Source organism: Lampetra fluviatilis, chromosome 3 (genome assembly GCF_964198595.1).
Source record: "Lampetra fluviatilis chromosome 3, kcLamFluv1.1, whole genome shotgun sequence".
Classification (NCBI taxonomy): domain Eukaryota; kingdom Metazoa; phylum Chordata; class Hyperoartia; order Petromyzontiformes; family Petromyzontidae; genus Lampetra; species Lampetra fluviatilis.
Genome location: NC_136277.1, coordinates 19,615,341 through 19,633,384, shown reverse-complemented (window position 1 = coordinate 19,633,384; position 18,044 = coordinate 19,615,341). Strand labels below are relative to the sequence as shown.

Below are 18,044 nucleotides of genomic sequence, written 5' to 3'. Positions count from 1 at the left end.
AAGAAGCAACTCTGATAATGATAATAATATGCACTGTCCTTGAAGTTGATTGGTCCACACCCGAGACGGCTTTCTTTAGAGCCTAGTCCCCATTGGTGTTGGACCAGATGACACCAGAAGGCGTACGCCTTCTGGTGTCAACCCAACCCACCTCCAACCCATCTCCACCCACCAACCTCCACCCACCTCCATCCACCACCAATCATCACCCATCTCCACCCACCCACCAACCTCCACCCACCTCCATCCACCACCAATCATCACCCATCTCCACCCACCAACCTCAACCCACCTAGAACCCATCTCCACCCACCAACCTCCACCCACCTCCATCCACCACCAATCATCACCCATCTCCAACCCATCTCCATCCACCACCACCCACCTCCTAGCTTATTCTATTTCACGTGTGCCCGAAAAGTGGCCGACGAGATGTCATCACCCTCGCCCAATGGGTTCGATCCCGAACCCTGACGATGTCTGTGGATTTTTCCTTCGGTTCCTTCGGGGTTTGCCCGCCACCTTCAAATTATTTGGCTGCTCCGATAACTATTTCCCTGTCCGTACGATTATAAAGCCACTTCGATTCGCCATGTCGTGCGTGGGCCGGGTCGCCTCCGAAACAGAGCGAATTGCTTGAGAGGGGGCTTTACCTGGCAGATATTTGAGTTTAGTACCTGTGAGTCATACGACGTGCCTGTTGAACGCGTGTGCGTGTGATGATTACCCCGCATTGGAACACAGATCCCCCGTGTAGCCTTTTAAGCAGACCTTTGGGGCAAGTGCTGTTGTTAGCGAGTAGCACCGATTAAGGTCGGCGCACGGAGCACCACGCCCGGCCGCCTTTATCTCTAGACATCAGCACCGGGCACCGTACTCATTTGAGGCCGAGTCGACCTAAGGGAGATGCAGGACCGGCTCAGATATTCGTCACCAGTGGGAATCGATTGCTGAAACCGGTTCAGATATCGCTGCGGACTCCACCAATGTTAGCCGTGGCCGGGAATCCAACGCGGGTCTGCGCCGGTCTCACAGCGCAGTGCGCTCACCACCACGTGGACCGCTCACCACTGCTCACCACCACTCACCACTACGTGGAATGCTCACCAACAACTCGCGCTCACCACCACTCACCACCACGTGGACCGCTCACCACTGCTCACCACCACTCACCACTACGTGGAATGCTCACCAACAACTCGCGCTCACCACCACTCACCACCACGTGGACCGCTCACCACCGCTCACCACCACTCACCACCACGTGGACCGCTCACCACCACTCACCACCACGTGGACCGCTCACCACCGCTCACCACCACTCACCACCACGTGGACAGCTCACCTACAACTCGCGCTCACCAACAACTCGCACTCACCACCACTCACCACCACGTGGACCGCTCACCACCACTCATCACCACGTGGACCGCTCACCAACAACTCGCGCTCACCACCACTCACTACACGTGGACCGCTCACCTACAACTCGCGCTCACCACCACTCACCACCACGTGGACCGCTCACCACCGCTCACCACCACTCACCACCACGTGGACCGCTCACCAACAACTCACGCTCACCAACAACTCGCACTCACCACCACGTGGATCGCTCACCTACAACTCGCACTCACCACCACTCACCACCACGTGGACCGCTCACCAACAACTCGCACTCACCACCACTCACCACCACGTGGACCGCTCACCAACAACTCGCGCTCACCACCACTCACCACCACGTGGACCGCTCACCAACAACTCGCACTCACCACCACTCACCACCACATGGATCGCTCACCAACAACTCGCGCTCACCACCACTCACCACCACGTGGATCGCTCACCAACAACTCGCGCTCACCACCATTCATCACCACGTGGATCGCTCACCTACAACTCGCGCTCACCACCACTCACCAACACGTGGACCGCTCACCAACAACTCGCACTCACCACCACTCATCACCAGGTGGACCGCTCACCAACAACTCGCGCTCACCACCGCTCACTACACGTGGACCGCTCACCAACAACTCGCGCTCACCACCGCTCACTACACGTGGACCGCTCACCAACAACTCGCACTCACCACCACTCACCACCACGTGGACCGCTCACCAACAACTCGCACTCACCACCACTCACCACCACGTGGACAGCTCACCAACAACTCGCACTCACCACCACTCACCACCACGTGGACCGCTCACCAACAACTCGATCTCACCACCACTCACTACACGTGGACCGCTCACCTACATTAATTCTAGATTTGAAGCTTTCGTGACTGCAAGGATTCATACTCTTAGGTTTTTTCGGTAAAGTCACGTAGGTAAAAATAAAAATAATAGAAATAGTAATAGAAATAAAATAATAAATCACGACGTTTCGGAGGCAACACAAGTCTCCGTCATCAGGTGGGACCGTCACAGCTAAATTTACTGTATCAAGCGAGGAAAAATCCAAGAGACAAGCTCTTAAATACAAGTTAAGGGGGGGGCTTATTCTACTCCACGTGTGCTTTCCGTCAGTTTACCAAACATCGGGTGCGTGGAGTGGTTTCATGTGCGTATGAATAGAAACATTGTTTGGTGATGCTGCGTGGGTAATTGTCCTTGGGCACAAATAACGCCGACAATACTGTCCACGATATAGAACTCGACTTTGTTTTGAACATACACGTCTCTTGCCGCAGCCGTCTCAAATCCAGTTCTCCTTTTTGAGATGACAGTGCCAATCTTTTATATTCATCGAATACTCAACGAATCCGTCAATAACACTACGATCCTTCGTTACAGGGCCATTGACCAAAATGTCGCCTATTATACACGTTTCCTTTTGAAGCCAGTGTGACTGACGCATGTGTTGAGTTTTATGCGAAGTCAGTCATCTCAAAGGGGCAAAGTGCGGACGGAGTTGGATTATTGCATACTTATTGAACACAACCCGGCGTTATATCGCGTGCGGTATACGTCCGTAAACGATTTGCACCAAGAGTGGGTGGATGGTAAACTCGTGTTGATGACTCAGGTGGCGTTAGGGTACGGCATTTATTGTATTTATACTGGACGTGCCTGGTTGAACTCAGGTTAACATACGTATCATCTTACTGCATCGTGTCTAAAACTGGTGTAAATGCCAATGTGTGGAGCGGTGATCACGGATAACATCACTGACCAGTGATCCGAAACAGTCCGTACATAACGTGTACCATTCGGCGTGGGCGATGTATCGTACAACCTCCATCACCGACAGGGGGTGGAGATGTCTTCACCAACAATGCATTCAGTGATGAACATTTTTCGCTATTTTAATGCAATTTAATATAGAGCGCCTACAATGACTAACTCTTTATATCCAGTACAGGACTCCATATACAAAATTGGTAGACTTCCTACTTGTTTCCCCTCTTGACACACCTGTATTTTTAGTTGAAAATACATGCCAAACGTAAAGCTATATATGTAACCCCTGAAATACTGTACTGTAAATTCAGGTCCTGTATATATTCCTTAACCAGATTTTGGTTTACTTTTAGCTCTTTAAACCAATTTATCCCCCGTAGGCCTGATATGTAACTAGCAATGTATAACCTAAATGTTGCCATCATTTTAAATGGTTTGCAGGTATGAGCTTATGGGGTCAACAATAACGTAGCCATATATGTTCAAACATTTGATGCACAATGTAAAACCTGTACCATAAGTGGTGACATGTTTACAGCGATGTTACATAATCATTGCATTCAAAGAAATGTCTCTACAAGTGTGCACTCAGTAGGCATTGCTATAACTTGCATTAATACTATTATGAACACAAGTTTTCAGAAAAACGATTGAAGCATTACACATGGTACCTAAACCGTCAAATGCCACAACACAGTGAATATTTAAAACTTTATTTTTTCTCTGAAATGGCAATATTTTTTGCACACCAAATGAATGTGTTAGGTGACATGAATGTTACTACTGTATGAGCAAAGTAACATGTCAGTTTTGTAATATAATTACACCAACTCCCACAAACAAAATAACATGTTACTTTAAGATACATGTATGGGTCTGTTTTTGCTTCTTAAATACATTTTTAAAATTGGTATGTTTTTAATGGCAAATAACACCACGTTTGTAAAAAAGTTTTTTTTTTTAACAGCAAAGAACATTTATGAATAACAATGCTTCATAACGCAACATTCCAATTGGTTTTATTACATCTTCAAAGAATAAAACAAATCCTTTACGTGTTCCACATTACAGAAAAATCTAAAACATCGATAGAAAACATCTGCATCAGCAATGGATCACTAACGATAATCTTGGTTTGTATTATTTTATTGAAATAATCCTGTTAAGCTGTTCCAGTAAGGTCAATTGTATTTATAGTGGACCAAATATTACTTCCAAAACAAAATACTTCCCATGTTGAGTTAATGAAAACCTTTTTTTTAACCAACATGGTAAATACAACAACTACCGTATGCATCATAATTACAATGGGAATGCTATGACCATTAAAACAACCAAATGTTCAAGGCTTCCATAGCTTCAGAAGACCATCCTCACTGTAGGTGCCGATGAGGTTCTGGTGTGGGTGGTGAGTGATTCCAATAACATCTTTCTCGTGCACCTAAAATGCAACACACATGAAAGTCAGACATGCGGGTAATGTACAAACATTGATTTATAAGTGTTTGTGTAACACTCATGCACAGGCTTTACGAGTAGCAGGTTAAAACTTAAGGATATAAAACCATGTAGCGAGTAACAAAATAGGTGTAAAAGAAAATTGACAGTTTATAGAGTCTAACAGCAAGCTCTCCATAATGTCCAATCATTTATATAAAATGGTATACATTATGTCGTCATTTAAGTCACCTTTTGATTTTCCCTAAGAGCTCTTACTATCGTTTAAATGATAGGTAATTGTTCCTCAGGTATTGTGTAGGTAAAGAAAGAAAAAAACATTACCAGAAAACCATAACATTAATCAATATTCATCCTTTTGGTTTTCCTAACAAGTTAACCTCGTCTTAAACATGTATGAAATACAAGACTGCAAAAGGTGTTTGTTGACAATATAAATTTTGGTTGTTAAAACTCCCAATTTATATTTCCTGACCATTTGTATATACTCACAGTCAGTGTCCTCTCCAGCTTTCCTGTGACAACACTGAAGCAGTAAAGCACAAAGTCTTCTCCCACGCAGTAGATCCACTCTCCACGGGGTGACAGGCAGCAGCATACGAAGTCACCACCCTCCCTCTTACCAGAACTGAAACTCCTCACAATCTGAAACACAGGTGCCAGTCCAATGAGATTTTAAAAGGGAGATTTTAAAAAAAATACTAGATAAGCTGAAGTGATAAAGCTAATTCACCCTCTTGTCCAGGCTTAATATAGGCATACCTCGCCAAACGCGGGGGTTGCGTTCCTGGGAAATTGTGTTGGGTAAAACCACGTTCAACAAATGCACCTCATGGGAAAAATTGGGTTAAGTTCCTAGGTCCGAAATTATTAACCATTCCCTCGGTTTCATTCTACATGGTTTCCATCCTTGTTATTGTACTTATGAATGCCGAGACGCTCTCTATTTCCTGTATGTTGTACACTATTTGTCACTTTCACTTCAACACAAAACTCCCGTCTCCATTACTCTTCCCGCACCACGGCACTCACACCCAAGGGTCGCCCCCGACACTGATTTACCAGCACGAAGCTCGCCCCCGACACAGTCACTTGAACTTCAATGACTCACCATCTAGGTGTCCGTATGCCTAATTTCAACGATTGGATGGCTAGATGCATGCGGCAATGTGAAACATTTGTGATAAACAGATGTGCGTGTCCATTGTTACATTATCACACAAAACACTTAAAAAAATCAGAGTCGATTCATTCACAGCATCCAACGGATGCAGCACTTTCACAGCACTACTTTTTCAATGAGAATCTTAGCAGCGTCAAATTGCGTATAACTGAACATGACCACCGTGTTCCGCAAAAACAGACCTCGTTAGGTAAACTGTGTACGATAAGTCCTCACTTAACGCATGTTCAAACAATTAATTTTCTTACATGAGGGAACACTTTTCGGCCAACGTGGAAAGTGCACCGTTATAACGTGGAATGCGCGTTATAACGCCATTTCTGAACGGGCAACAACTACCTTTTTGAGCTGCGTGGCTGAGTGTTATGATACAATACATGGAATGATACAGTAACAGCAGCACCGTTATTTGTCCTGCCATCTAACTATGTGTACGTACATCTTATCTCACCAAACTTTATCGTTATATTATTTATAAAAAAATTATTTTCGCTTAATGCGTATTTCTCTTAACGCGGTACTTTTCAGGAATGCATCTACTGCGTTAAACGAGGACCTACTGTATATCCGAAATACGCGTTCGATAAGCCATGTTTGGCTACGTTTTCCTGTATTGTTAGACACACAGGGATGCCCTGTTATGCTCTGCGTCATAAAGTTTGTACCCCGCGATAGTAGCTAAATACATAAAATATAATGGGAACCATTCACTACCATAGCATAAACTGAATCATGTGCATATTTCCATCACTATTAATTTTCCAAATGTCCAACTTATCTGAATCTTTAACGGTCTGCACACAAAAGAAAGAAATTGCTGATCCTATAGCCCCCAGAAAACAATATTTAAATTTAAGATTACAGGACGACAAATTGTTTTATTTATGACCTAAGTATTTACACAACCAAAAGGTTTTATAAGTGGAAAAAAACGAATATGAGGTTATCCTAGTGTAAATGAAGAAGCCTTATACAGCCCAAGGGAGTTTTGTAAAGCTCAAGAGCTTATGTTGACTTCTGCATATCCCACATGTACACATTTACAAATATCTTCCTGCATATTAACAGACTACTGCATGATTTTTGTATCACAGCCTCCCCAAAGTCGAGCATCAAAATGACACAATGTCACAAATCTTGTACACATTTGAACTTCCTCAATCAAATAGATCAGACTACAAATGCCAAGTGGCACACGGGACGAATTAAGCAAAATACATTTATAGCAGCACATACCTGTCCCTGCATGTTCATGATGACCACAGTGTTGGAGCGATTGCATACAACAAAGTGCTCGGCATTCTTGGGGACAGCATGCACACTGTTCACCGTGATGTCAGAACCTGTTGTACCACCCAAAGACTTGAACGTGTTGACACATTCAGTTGTCTTGACACTCCACACCTGTCATGAAAATTAAAATGATGCAGCATAATCACTTGTGAAAAAGCACTCATGAACATTTATTTGTACACTCCTATTTCAGCATTGAAATATGCTCAAAGTGGACACAATCTTCACGCAAAACACAATACAGGTTCATACAAAACAGCAATATCTCACAACTGCAAAATATTGAGTTTTACAACGAGGGAGTCTTCAACGGGTAAAGCCTGCCGAGTTTTGTAGATTGAAACTCCACGACATTCCTTTATCACATTGAGTTGATTAAAAAGTATTTTTAAATTTAATTATATGCATTGCACGAAAGTGGAAACTTGACAAGTATAAACATTGATTTCAGATCACAATTATTTAATCTAGTTTTCTCAAATAATTTCAAGTAACATGAGCATTCAGCAGTGCTCAATACATGATTAAAACCCTGAGCCAGATGGAAATTACACATTAACTGCCCACAGAGGTACTCAGTAATCTAGACTGACAACTGGAATTTTTACTTTAAACATTCCAATCGTGATCTGCATGAATTAACTAATGTGCCCAAGTTAGTTGCGACGTTATTTGTGATTTTTTGCATAATTTCATGCATGAATCACAATAATAAATGCTACACCAAATTGGGTATTTTTTTTACCAAACTACTTATTTACTTCTTTAATGCAGATCACCAGTAATGCTATTATTTTAACACAACAATTACTGAATTATTTTTGAATGCACAATGTATTCATTTAAGTTAAATCACCTGTAAAAATGTGTGAAGCATCATAACATTGCCACATTTATAAAGAATCGAGGTTAAATTATGTACCTTGACAGTCCCATCAGAAGAGGCGCTGATAACATGGTGTCCATCCTGGGTGAAAATGGCTTCGTTCACAAATGATGTGTGACCTCTGAACTCCTTCAAAGTCTTACCAGACTTAAGGCCATGCACCCTGAAACAAAACACATTGATTTTAGTCCAAGGTACTTCAAAACAAATACAATGTGCCTAATGCAAGCATTGGAAGAAACTGCATTTATTCCGGTTTTCAACACAACGCGAACATTTAGGCATTAAATAGTAGAGAATTAAGGTTTTAAGCTAAATAATGGAAAAAGTGAACTTGTACAAAAAATAAAATAGGGGCCGATATCAACAATAGGCTTCTGCTTCAAGGCAAACATTTCTATTTAATTTCTTATTGCCAATGTATATATGCTTTCAAAGTGAATGTGATATGAAAAAGGCTCACAACATAACTAAGCAATGTGTCCTTCAAATAGCCGTCTCTCCACATACAAACAACAATATTTTGTATAATTTGAGCAAGCCTAACTGCTGATGGTACACTGTGGGTTGAAACTAGTTCAGTCTGCTTGTGTTTAAACAATGCTGGTGAAGTTATGCAATCCCAGACGGTTGATGATTTGTGAAAGAAATACTTTGAATACATGTGGAGACAGACATGTGAAGATCAGTCTGCTTATTTGTTTTGTTATTGATATTCGCCACAAAGAAGCTAATGGTTACTTGAATAAAGATAACCTTTAGAAGCTACTGTTGATTTTTTTTCCAATAGGCCAGGCTTTAAACAACGAGTTGTTGTCTTTATTTTGCAGAGGGTGAACTGGAAACAGATTGTTTCGCACCTCCGATTAGCACGGTTGGCTATGTACGGCACAAAGAAGTTCTACATACATATACCTATTAACTCGGACAAAAAAGTGAACACTATCGCTACTTTGTACCTTTAACACTGGGGAGTATCAAGGGTAGCATCTATTGCTTGGAATGAACAAAGCTAATCAACATTGTTTGCTGAAATCTTAAAAGCAAATACGTTCAATATACTCTTATACAATGTATAGGTTCACATCTTGATATTAATTTCAAAGAAAAGTAACCGATAAAGTTAATGAATAAATCCCAAAATAAGCATGCTAAATCCATTGAAGATGTTGTTTTCATTCAAAGTAAACACTTCAAGCATATTATAGATAGCAGCATGCTCATAGATGTAAACATCTATGAGCATGCTCATAGATGTGTTTTAATATGGTAATGTAATTGCAAATGGAAAAAGGCAATTCCTTAAAGGCCTTTTTAAGGCTTTACAATTAAGATTGAAAGAGTATGCATTAATACTCCCACACTGCAACAGGTAACGGAATAACCAGTCATTTTCAAGGCTGGGAATCACGAGGTCAAGGTCGAAGACAAAAGCTGCAAGGCGAGGTCTGGAGCCCTTTATGTCAAGGCAGTGCTTAGGGGAGTTAGGAGCTATTATATTGCAAAATGTCGTATGACCTGAGCCTTCTGGCTTTTGGCCTGATGTACAAAGGTGACCACACGCAATTATGTTATCGTCTTGGTCGAAAAAGCTCCTCCTTTTAGCGCTGCTTAAATCGCAAAGTTTTGGATAACCCTTTGCTTTGATCCAATTGGCAAATAGTCTCCCGGTAAGTCCCAAACAGGAACACAAGATGATGTTCAAATGTCTTGCTTATTAAATCATCTTTACAAGAGTTATCGTGCTTGAGCCAGCCTTGAGTCCAAGGACTCGTCTTGAGAGTTATGAATGAAACTTTACTCTATAGTTGTGTTGCTACTCGGGACTTGTATGTATTAATTTCTTTCGCACCATACCTAGCCAACCATGCTAATTGGAGGTGCGGGAAATATAAAACCGAAAAGAAAACTGGCCAAATTGATCAAAGGGTTGCATAATAATTGAGAAACAAGGGCTAATATGACCTGCCTCAGCATTCCAGCCCTGCTAGCCAAGGCATGCCCTCCCCCCAGCTCTCTGTCCGAACCCGTTGTCTCATCATTGCCTATGGATGCAACTCCTTCCTGCACGCCTTGCACGAGTACTACTGTTACACCGCAAATACTTTTGTGAGCAGAAGAATGTTGGAAAGTGTTATAGAATATATGCGTATGCAGGATTTATTATTTTCCTTGTTACCTTATGATTTGATCAAAAGCAGCACTGAGAATCTGGCTGCTGTCTTTGGAAAAGCTCACACACGTCACTCCTTTGCTGTGTGCTCGCTCGAAACGGCGCAAACACTGCCCACTCTGTATCTTCCACACCTACAGCAACAAACAAACACACAAAGCATGTACGTAAATAACATACTTATATCAACATAATTAATGTGCAAACATCTGCACAAAAAATAGAATTTAACAGCAGTCTTATCCGTCATGTTACTATTACCAAGGGACAGGAATGAATCCCAAAGGATTTCAAACAATTTGAAGCATTCAATAAGTCACTAGGTTTGTTTGTAAATCGTCAAAAGCTAGGTTCTATCCCCTGCCAGGTGGCTCAGTGGTAGAGCAAGTAGCTCATAATTAGAAGGTTGCTGATTTAGCCCATCATTCTTCTGGGGTAGACAAAATAAGAACTTCTTTGTGGGGAAGCCAAAAGTAGTTTTCCTATGAAGACACACCCATGCCATAGGTATGTGCAACTTCCGCGACTATCTCAGTGTTGTAAATGGAGATGGGCACTGCATCAAGCTCATTTGAGCAATAAATCACTGCATTTTTTGACTGCTGGATGAAATCCTCCTCACTTCATTACCATATGATGTGCTACGAAGAGCGGCCATTGCCAGATATATTGCCAATTATATTTTTCTATAAGGGCAGAGTTACTCTTTGTGCTTGTGTACCACTGCCAACACAGTATCACCAAATAATTTAACAGAAACAATATAAAACTGCAAACAGTCACATTGTAACCAGAAAGATCGAATAAATGTATTTGAAAATCAAAAAACTACTTTCCTTCCTAGTACAACAATGTTAAGTCAATTAGAAGATAATATTTATTTTTCCATCCTGGGACAGGTGTCTTGTTATTCTTGGGTTTTAAGCTTGTCTCAACATATGAGCACAACATAGTACCTTGATCTTGCCATCTTGACCACCAGATGCCAGCATTTCACTGTCACGGCTAAAAGCCAAGCACAGTACAGCATCATCCATCATCATAAAGTTGTCCTGTGCTTGGTACTTCAAGTCCTGCGCACACAATGACACAATTCAAAGTCAAGTGATATGAAAACAAAATTGTCCGCAACTATTTCCAAAAAGTGGAAATTACATTTTTTATTTTTCAGGACCCTTTACGCAAGTGTTATATAGTTGAAATCTTATTTTATGTACTCGTTAAAAACTAAGATCACAAGAATACATGGCACACCGATTCATTTTTGCAGGGTGATTATACAAAGAAGGGCTTGAAATGACTCCTGTTCATCCAAGTGTGTTCATATATAACCTGCTACATGTTGAGTTAACGAGCTATAGCACTTGACAATGTCAACTCCCTACTCAACCTCCAGCACAAGAGACTATTGCAGTGCCATGAAAGACTTGCTTGTACAGGGCACTGCACTAAACCACAAAAAATATCAAATAGGCCCAACTTCACTATTATTGGCTGGACTTCACTTGTCAATATAACATGCTTTACATAGATAGTTGTAATTGTAAAAATATTAGGATGAACATATTTAAGCAATACTTAATTATGGAAGAAAAAACACTACCTTGCAAGAACATCAGAGGGCGACTATACATTGTACTACATAATCAAATAATTGCCAGGTATACAAGCCGATCTTTGTGAAGCAGCACTAACTTAAAAAATGCGCTAACAACATTAAACATGAAAGGTGGCTTTTAAATGTAAAGTGGAATCCTATTTTTATTTTACTTTTACAGTTACTTCCATACCAATAATGCAATGGGATACATATTCTGACGGTTATTACCTTTCTGATCTTTCCAGTGGTGAAGTTCCAGACTTCGATGAAGCCATCCACAGAGCCAGTGATGAGGTACTGTCCATCAGGTGAAAATCTCCCACATTCCACGTGTGATTTTTGTCCAAACTGCAAACATCGAATAAACCATATAATTTACACAGGATATGGGGTCAAATGTATGACATCAATACATTATATCAGCAAAAGACATTAATCACAAATATGTATTCACTTAATCAACTAAAATTGTAAAAAATGTAAAAGTTAGTAAGGTTGTCAATTTTGTAATAGAAAACGGAGTTTATTATTATTTATTATTACAGCCAAAATGAACTTCTTACACAATGATAGGAACCCTCAAGATTCTAGAATACAAACATTTATTTAGCCAGAAAAGCCTTAATGAGTCTCAAAATTTTTGAAGAGGCACTTATGATTGTCTGGATGTGGGAAAAAATATTATAGGAGTGATTCTGTTGCTTGGACAGGACCCTTATTTACATTAACTCAATGGTTCACCTCTGCAGTAGATAAAATGCTAATACTTTTCAGGCTCTCTCCATTCCAACAGCCAAGATCTGATGTCAAAATCCCTTCCACCAGCCATCTATGCCAGACTTCCTGATGCTGATCAAGTCCAGGTTCAAGATCATTAACTTTTGCTCTGCATATGTTTGTATTGATATATATAATTTTTAACTAAATACATATGCCTTCTTTCCTCAAGATGCCCATGCCCCACTGTTCTTTGGTTTTATATGCGACGAAAAATGAACTGGTATTTTTTTCTGGACATTATGCATCTCACACCATGCACAGCACACAAGACATGGTGCAGGGGATCACCATGCTCAAATTAAACCAAAGGTGACTCCACCACAGATCAACAACAAACCAGAGGCACATGTTTCTGTTGTGCTTAGTTTACACAGAAAAGCCCTTTGTAGCGAGTCGGATATGACATTTTTTTACATCAGCATCAAGGTGGATCCACGTAAAAATGTTTGCCAAGCCCATGGGTTCCAAGGTAAAATCTGATAGCTCATCCATATATTTATTATTTGATTGCAACTCCCTTTAACCACATTTTAAGCATTTACATTTGCACATGCCAGCTTCATTAAGCACCGATAATACACAGCTATTTAACAAATAATGTTATTGCTATTGCAATATCAAGGAAAAAAAGTTATCATTTTTGTATTGTATATTCTGACATTAAGAAAAAACACATTCTTATGCAATTGTGATAACATATTTGGTAGGCTAAAACTAGTACACTATTATTATAATCTAGACTATAAGGTCATTAATGTATTTATTCAAGGAGAGCCAATCAAAACTTATCAATACCTATTCTTAGGTTTTTTCGGTAAAGTCACGTAGGTAAAACATTAAAAAGTAAAATAAAATAAAAATCACGACGTTTCGGAGGCAACACAAGCTTCCGTCTTCAGGTGGAACCGTCACAGCCACGACAGCTGTATCAAGTAAGCTGTCGTGGCTGTGACGGTTCCACCTGAAGACGGAAGCTTGTGTTGCCTCCGAAACGTCGTGATTTTTATTTTATTTTTAATGTTTTACCTACGTGACTTTACCGAAAAAAACCTAAGAATATAAATCCTTGCAGTCACGAAAGCTTCAAATCTAGAATTATCAATACCTTTATGTGACGACTGAGCTGTGTAGGGAACTTCTCTTCCTCCTCATCCTTGACAGCTGCTTTTCCTCTGAACAAATCGATTGTAGTGCCAGGTGGGAGCAAGCCCTGGTGCTGCTGCCACTTCAGTGCCTGTTCAGACAATCAACACAAAATATAGCTGTTATAAGCTGAGCTACGTAATGCTATTTCAGGTTATGCAGAAGATCAAGTGGTCTACAACACCAGCCCACCATGCAGAACACAATAAAATAACTTTGGATGGTGTTACAATAGGGTGAACATTTCAATGAATTAATTTATAATTTATCATAACATGTTGGGATCGAATATATTCAGGCAATAAGCATTAAATATATCTCATTGCCCAGATATATTGTAAACATTTTTTAGCAGTCATCTAATTTAGATATGAAAACATCAATAAGAAGCATGTGTAAAAAAATAATAGAAAAATGTTACTCAAGACTTATGCATACGCTAGACATAACAGAGAAATGCAATACATAAAGCAGATGTAATACAAAGAAAGCATAAACATAACAATTCAAACATCTTTTTTACAAGGATGGCAGCTTGGTTATATTTTCTAACAAACTAGAAGCAAAAAGTTGAAATGAACAAAAGTATATTTTGTGGCTTAATAAAGAAAGAAGCATCTTTCAATGCCTCTCCCCCACTTGGGACAACCTTCATTGCCGGCCTTGCTTGGGATCACTTGGGAAGTGAAGTGTGATTGTCGTGCCAATAGGTAATCTAATTGAGACGCTGGGACATGTTATCATGTCTGCCAGTGACGTGATCGGAATGTTGATAAGGATAGGCTCAAAATATTACTTTATGCAATTTTAGGTTCCTCTTGGCAATCCATAGCTTTTAAACATGGCAACAATGCTAAGTTTTTATTTGATAAACACTGTGCTCATATTCTACTACATTTAATGCAAGCTTTGTGTGGTGAGGAACAATATAAGATCACATGCACCGCATGTTGGCTTATTCTTATTTTGTAAAGCTTATATGTACAATTGTATTAATCTATTTGATTGATGCTACGAGAGCACTTGCTCTGCATCTACATCAGTCATAAGACTAGATAAATACAAACACGTACATGCAGCAGCTGTAAGGTCATACCTGTCCAAGCAAAGCCATGAGACGAGCAGGAGGCACCACGCTGACTTCCCCGGCGAGGGCCAGAGCGATGGCTGCCCTCCTCTTCTCCTTACTGCTACCATCCGGATATGCCTAGAAGCAACACCCAAATGTAAATATAACCTCCGATCAATATAAATTATCTGCAAGTAATCATTACAGATGTGACTAAACTATAAAATAAACACATCGTGTAAGAAGCTCTGTTACCTCTCGGGGGTCAAAATACGAGCGGGCAAGCAGGTTTTCCAAGTGGACGTAGCGTTCAGGCTGGGTCTGTTTCAACATGATCATGGGGTCGGTTTGCCTCAGCAGGGAGCGTGCAGCACCCAGCTCTCTCAGTTCAATCAGCTCCAACACCACCTACGACAGAGGCAAAGTATCAGTTTCAAGACACCTACATTTCAATTCTAAACAAGTATTAAATCACACAAAAGACTGCACACCTTGCCCGTCATACCTGCTCATAGAGGTCAACTAGAGTTTTGTCAGGCAGCTTGAGAGACTGTATAGCCTGCAGTACAGTATCCCAGTGCCCATTGTTGATTTCCGATACAAAACTGTCGATGCTGTCCACCGTGTTGAGGGACACGGACGTCTCCTCCTGCAGCACGGCGAGCGTGCGTTGCAAATTGTTCTCCTTCAGGTACTGCATGATTAGCCGCACCACACTGAACACACACATACAAAAAGAGAGATGTTAATAATTTTAATGGCGGCATGCATGCCCATTGTAGTTTACACATTCAAATTGGACATGAACCCCTGCTCATCGATGTCTAATATTCACTTAAAACTGTATGCAAATCATATTTTTAAAATAACCGGACAAAAATGTGCTGGGTATATTTGTGTGTTTTGGTAATAGGCGTTTTTATACAATGTAAGTTGGGTATTAGCACACCATATATAAGCAGTTATGTTAAAAACATCACATACTTACAGTACACTTGACACCCTTGCAAACGAAACTTTTCATCTCCAGGGATTATCACACTTATTAAAACGAATCGATGCCTCGAATTTCCTGGCTGGCGGCTGTTGGCTGGACTCCCCTCCACCCCAATAATAACTCGATTCATGGGAGTGATGGGACCTCCTTTGCCAGTACCAAAATATGAGAATAGGTTTTCCCCTTTTTTCTGGCAACAAATGCTTGTCTTTGTGCTGTACGCCTTTTGGCGTCCTCTGATCTAACACCGTTTTGAGACTAGGCTCAAAAGAAAGCTGTCTCTGGTGTGGAGCAATCAGTTTCAAAGACAAGCAATATGTTATCAGAGTATGTTTCTTGTTTGCATTGACAAGCACTGTGGTTAATGCAAACATGATTCCTTGTAAAAGGTTTCAGTTTGGTGTTTTAACATCTTAACACCTGTTTTGTTGCCAGAAAAAAGGGGAAAACCTATTCTCATAACTCGATTGTTAGTGTTTTCGGGCCGTGGACACCTAAACTACCAGGCTTAATCGGATTTTCCGTATAACACTTGAACATTGATTTGAAACGGAGAAAGTTCGTAAAACATAATAGCGACATCGAAGAGGCGGGAGTAACGAATATAAAAAACTGACACGGTTATTTTCACATCGATTTCAATGTGTGCTCCCATGAATGCAATTCTTTTTCCAGAATATTATTTCATTCTTAAGAGAATCCACGACATATATATTGGTTTGCCATTTTAGAACGTAAAAAGCGGTGCAGGATTGTGAGTATGAAAATGATAGCAGTCTCTTGATTTCGCGCTACAGAGCGACGTGTTATCTTTTAGCGCAAATAAAAGTACAGAACTTTAATCACAATGGTTACAACTGGTTGGGGGGGGGGGCACGGGGGGATTTCTCGTACCACCACACTTTGGCGACAACCACACCTCGCCATGCCACCGACGGGTGTGCCTAAATCCAGCTTTCTAGCGTGCATTCGTTAAATAAACGCAGATAACGCGCGGCGTTCATGTGATAACGCGCACTGTACGAATTGCAATGCAGCGTTGCCTCGCCTGGGCCTCCACCGAGCCTGGCCTAGGCCTCAATGGGGCCTAGGCGAGGCTCGGAGTTGGCTCACAAACCCCCTTTCTCCTCCCTCCCTGCCAGCGCGGACACTCACTCGGGTGACTCGATCTCGATGGACATGTTTGCCGAGGTGCGGGCAAAGGAGCCGCCGCGGTGCAGACGCCGTAGTTTTCGTGCGGAGGGTCAAATAAGACGGCGCCGACTCGGAATCGGAGGCCTTTGGCGTCCCCCCACCTCGCGCAGCGGCGGTGACGTCACCAGTGCCCACATTGATCGAGGCATGACGTCATTTCAGTGGAGCGATGTCGCGCTTGTTGCGGCCCCCTAACACGTCACGCGCATTGTCGTTGTAACGCGTCGCGGTGATATCGTGGTGAGTGACGTCAACGGCGATGGCGTGCGGTGGGGGGAGGTGACGTCACGCAAAGCGATTGCGATGGCCCCGTGACGATTCGTCGCTCGCGATTCTCGACCGCGATTTGATTTACGATTCGATTCACGTCTTTGCGTGACCACTCAAATTGATTGGTTCTGCTGTGCCTTTGTTTTTAATTGCAGGCAACTTGCGTAAATATACGCGAACATTGCAAGACGTCGGTTCCAACACGCATGGTTTTCGATTAATTGATCGTTAAGACGACATGACGTTAGTTGAATTACTGTTGAAACTGGCGTCTTTATTCATCATGGGAGTGGCAATATTCAAAGAAAAGTAATAGTACAGCCACTTCTCAATCCACTGCTGGACGAAGGCTTCCCTAAACATTGTCAATCATGTGGTTATAGTATACAGTGTTTCATCACATCACTCGCCACTAACTACTCGTCAGAATGGGTTTTTTTCGCTAAATATTGGGTCTTTGGAGCCTTGGACCGAACTATATCTGATTGTGAAATTAAATCAAGGATTTTTATGCATTAACATAATGGAATATTTATGGACAATGAAGTGTACCATAAATAATAGCAAACCCAAGGTCATGTACAATAAGTTCGATAAAAAATAGTTCAAATCTGTCGGGAGGGATAGAAGTTAAAGGTGGACGAAAGCAGGATGTTAGTGTATTTTGGAAAAAAATAACTTAACTATAATACGTAAGATACCATTATGCCAATCTTAAAAAAAATTCTAATCACGTACGATCTACCTCCTATGACGTGTTCTTGGTTCTTTCGGTAAACTCACGTAGATAGAAAACATATATAAAAT

The 18,044-nt window shown here is 41.4% G+C and overlaps 1 protein-coding gene across 1 annotated transcript; it reads right to left on the bottom strand.

The window, feature by feature from the left end:
- Positions 1-3,888: 3,888 nt before the first annotated feature.
- On the bottom strand, positions 3,889-17,119 carry SMU1 (SMU1 DNA replication regulator and spliceosomal factor). Its single transcript, XM_078884572.1, has 12 exons — positions 16,929-17,119; positions 15,282-15,492; positions 15,032-15,184; positions 14,804-14,914; positions 13,670-13,798; positions 12,013-12,132; positions 11,141-11,257; positions 10,191-10,318; positions 8,048-8,174; positions 7,069-7,236; positions 5,142-5,294; positions 3,889-4,632 (listed from the first exon to the last, which is right to left on the bottom strand). The coding sequence occupies exons 1-12, from the start codon at positions 16,952-16,954 to the stop codon at positions 4,534-4,536; spliced, it is 1,542 nt and encodes a 513-aa protein (XP_078740698.1). The 5' UTR covers positions 16,955-17,119; the 3' UTR covers positions 3,889-4,533.
- Positions 17,120-18,044: the final 925 nt, after the last annotated feature.

Coding starts and splice junctions, on each gene's coding strand:
- SMU1 (XM_078884572.1), bottom strand. CDS start 16,954: ATGTCCATCGAGATCGAGTCACCCGA. Junction 7,237..8,047: donor CTTCTGATGGGACTGTCAAG/GTACATAATTTA, acceptor TTTTCATGACAG/GTGTGGAGTGTCAAGACAAC. Junction 5,295..7,068: donor TCATGAACATGCAGGGACAG/GTATGTGCTGCT, acceptor CCTGTGTTTCAG/ATTGTGAGGAGTTTCAGTTC.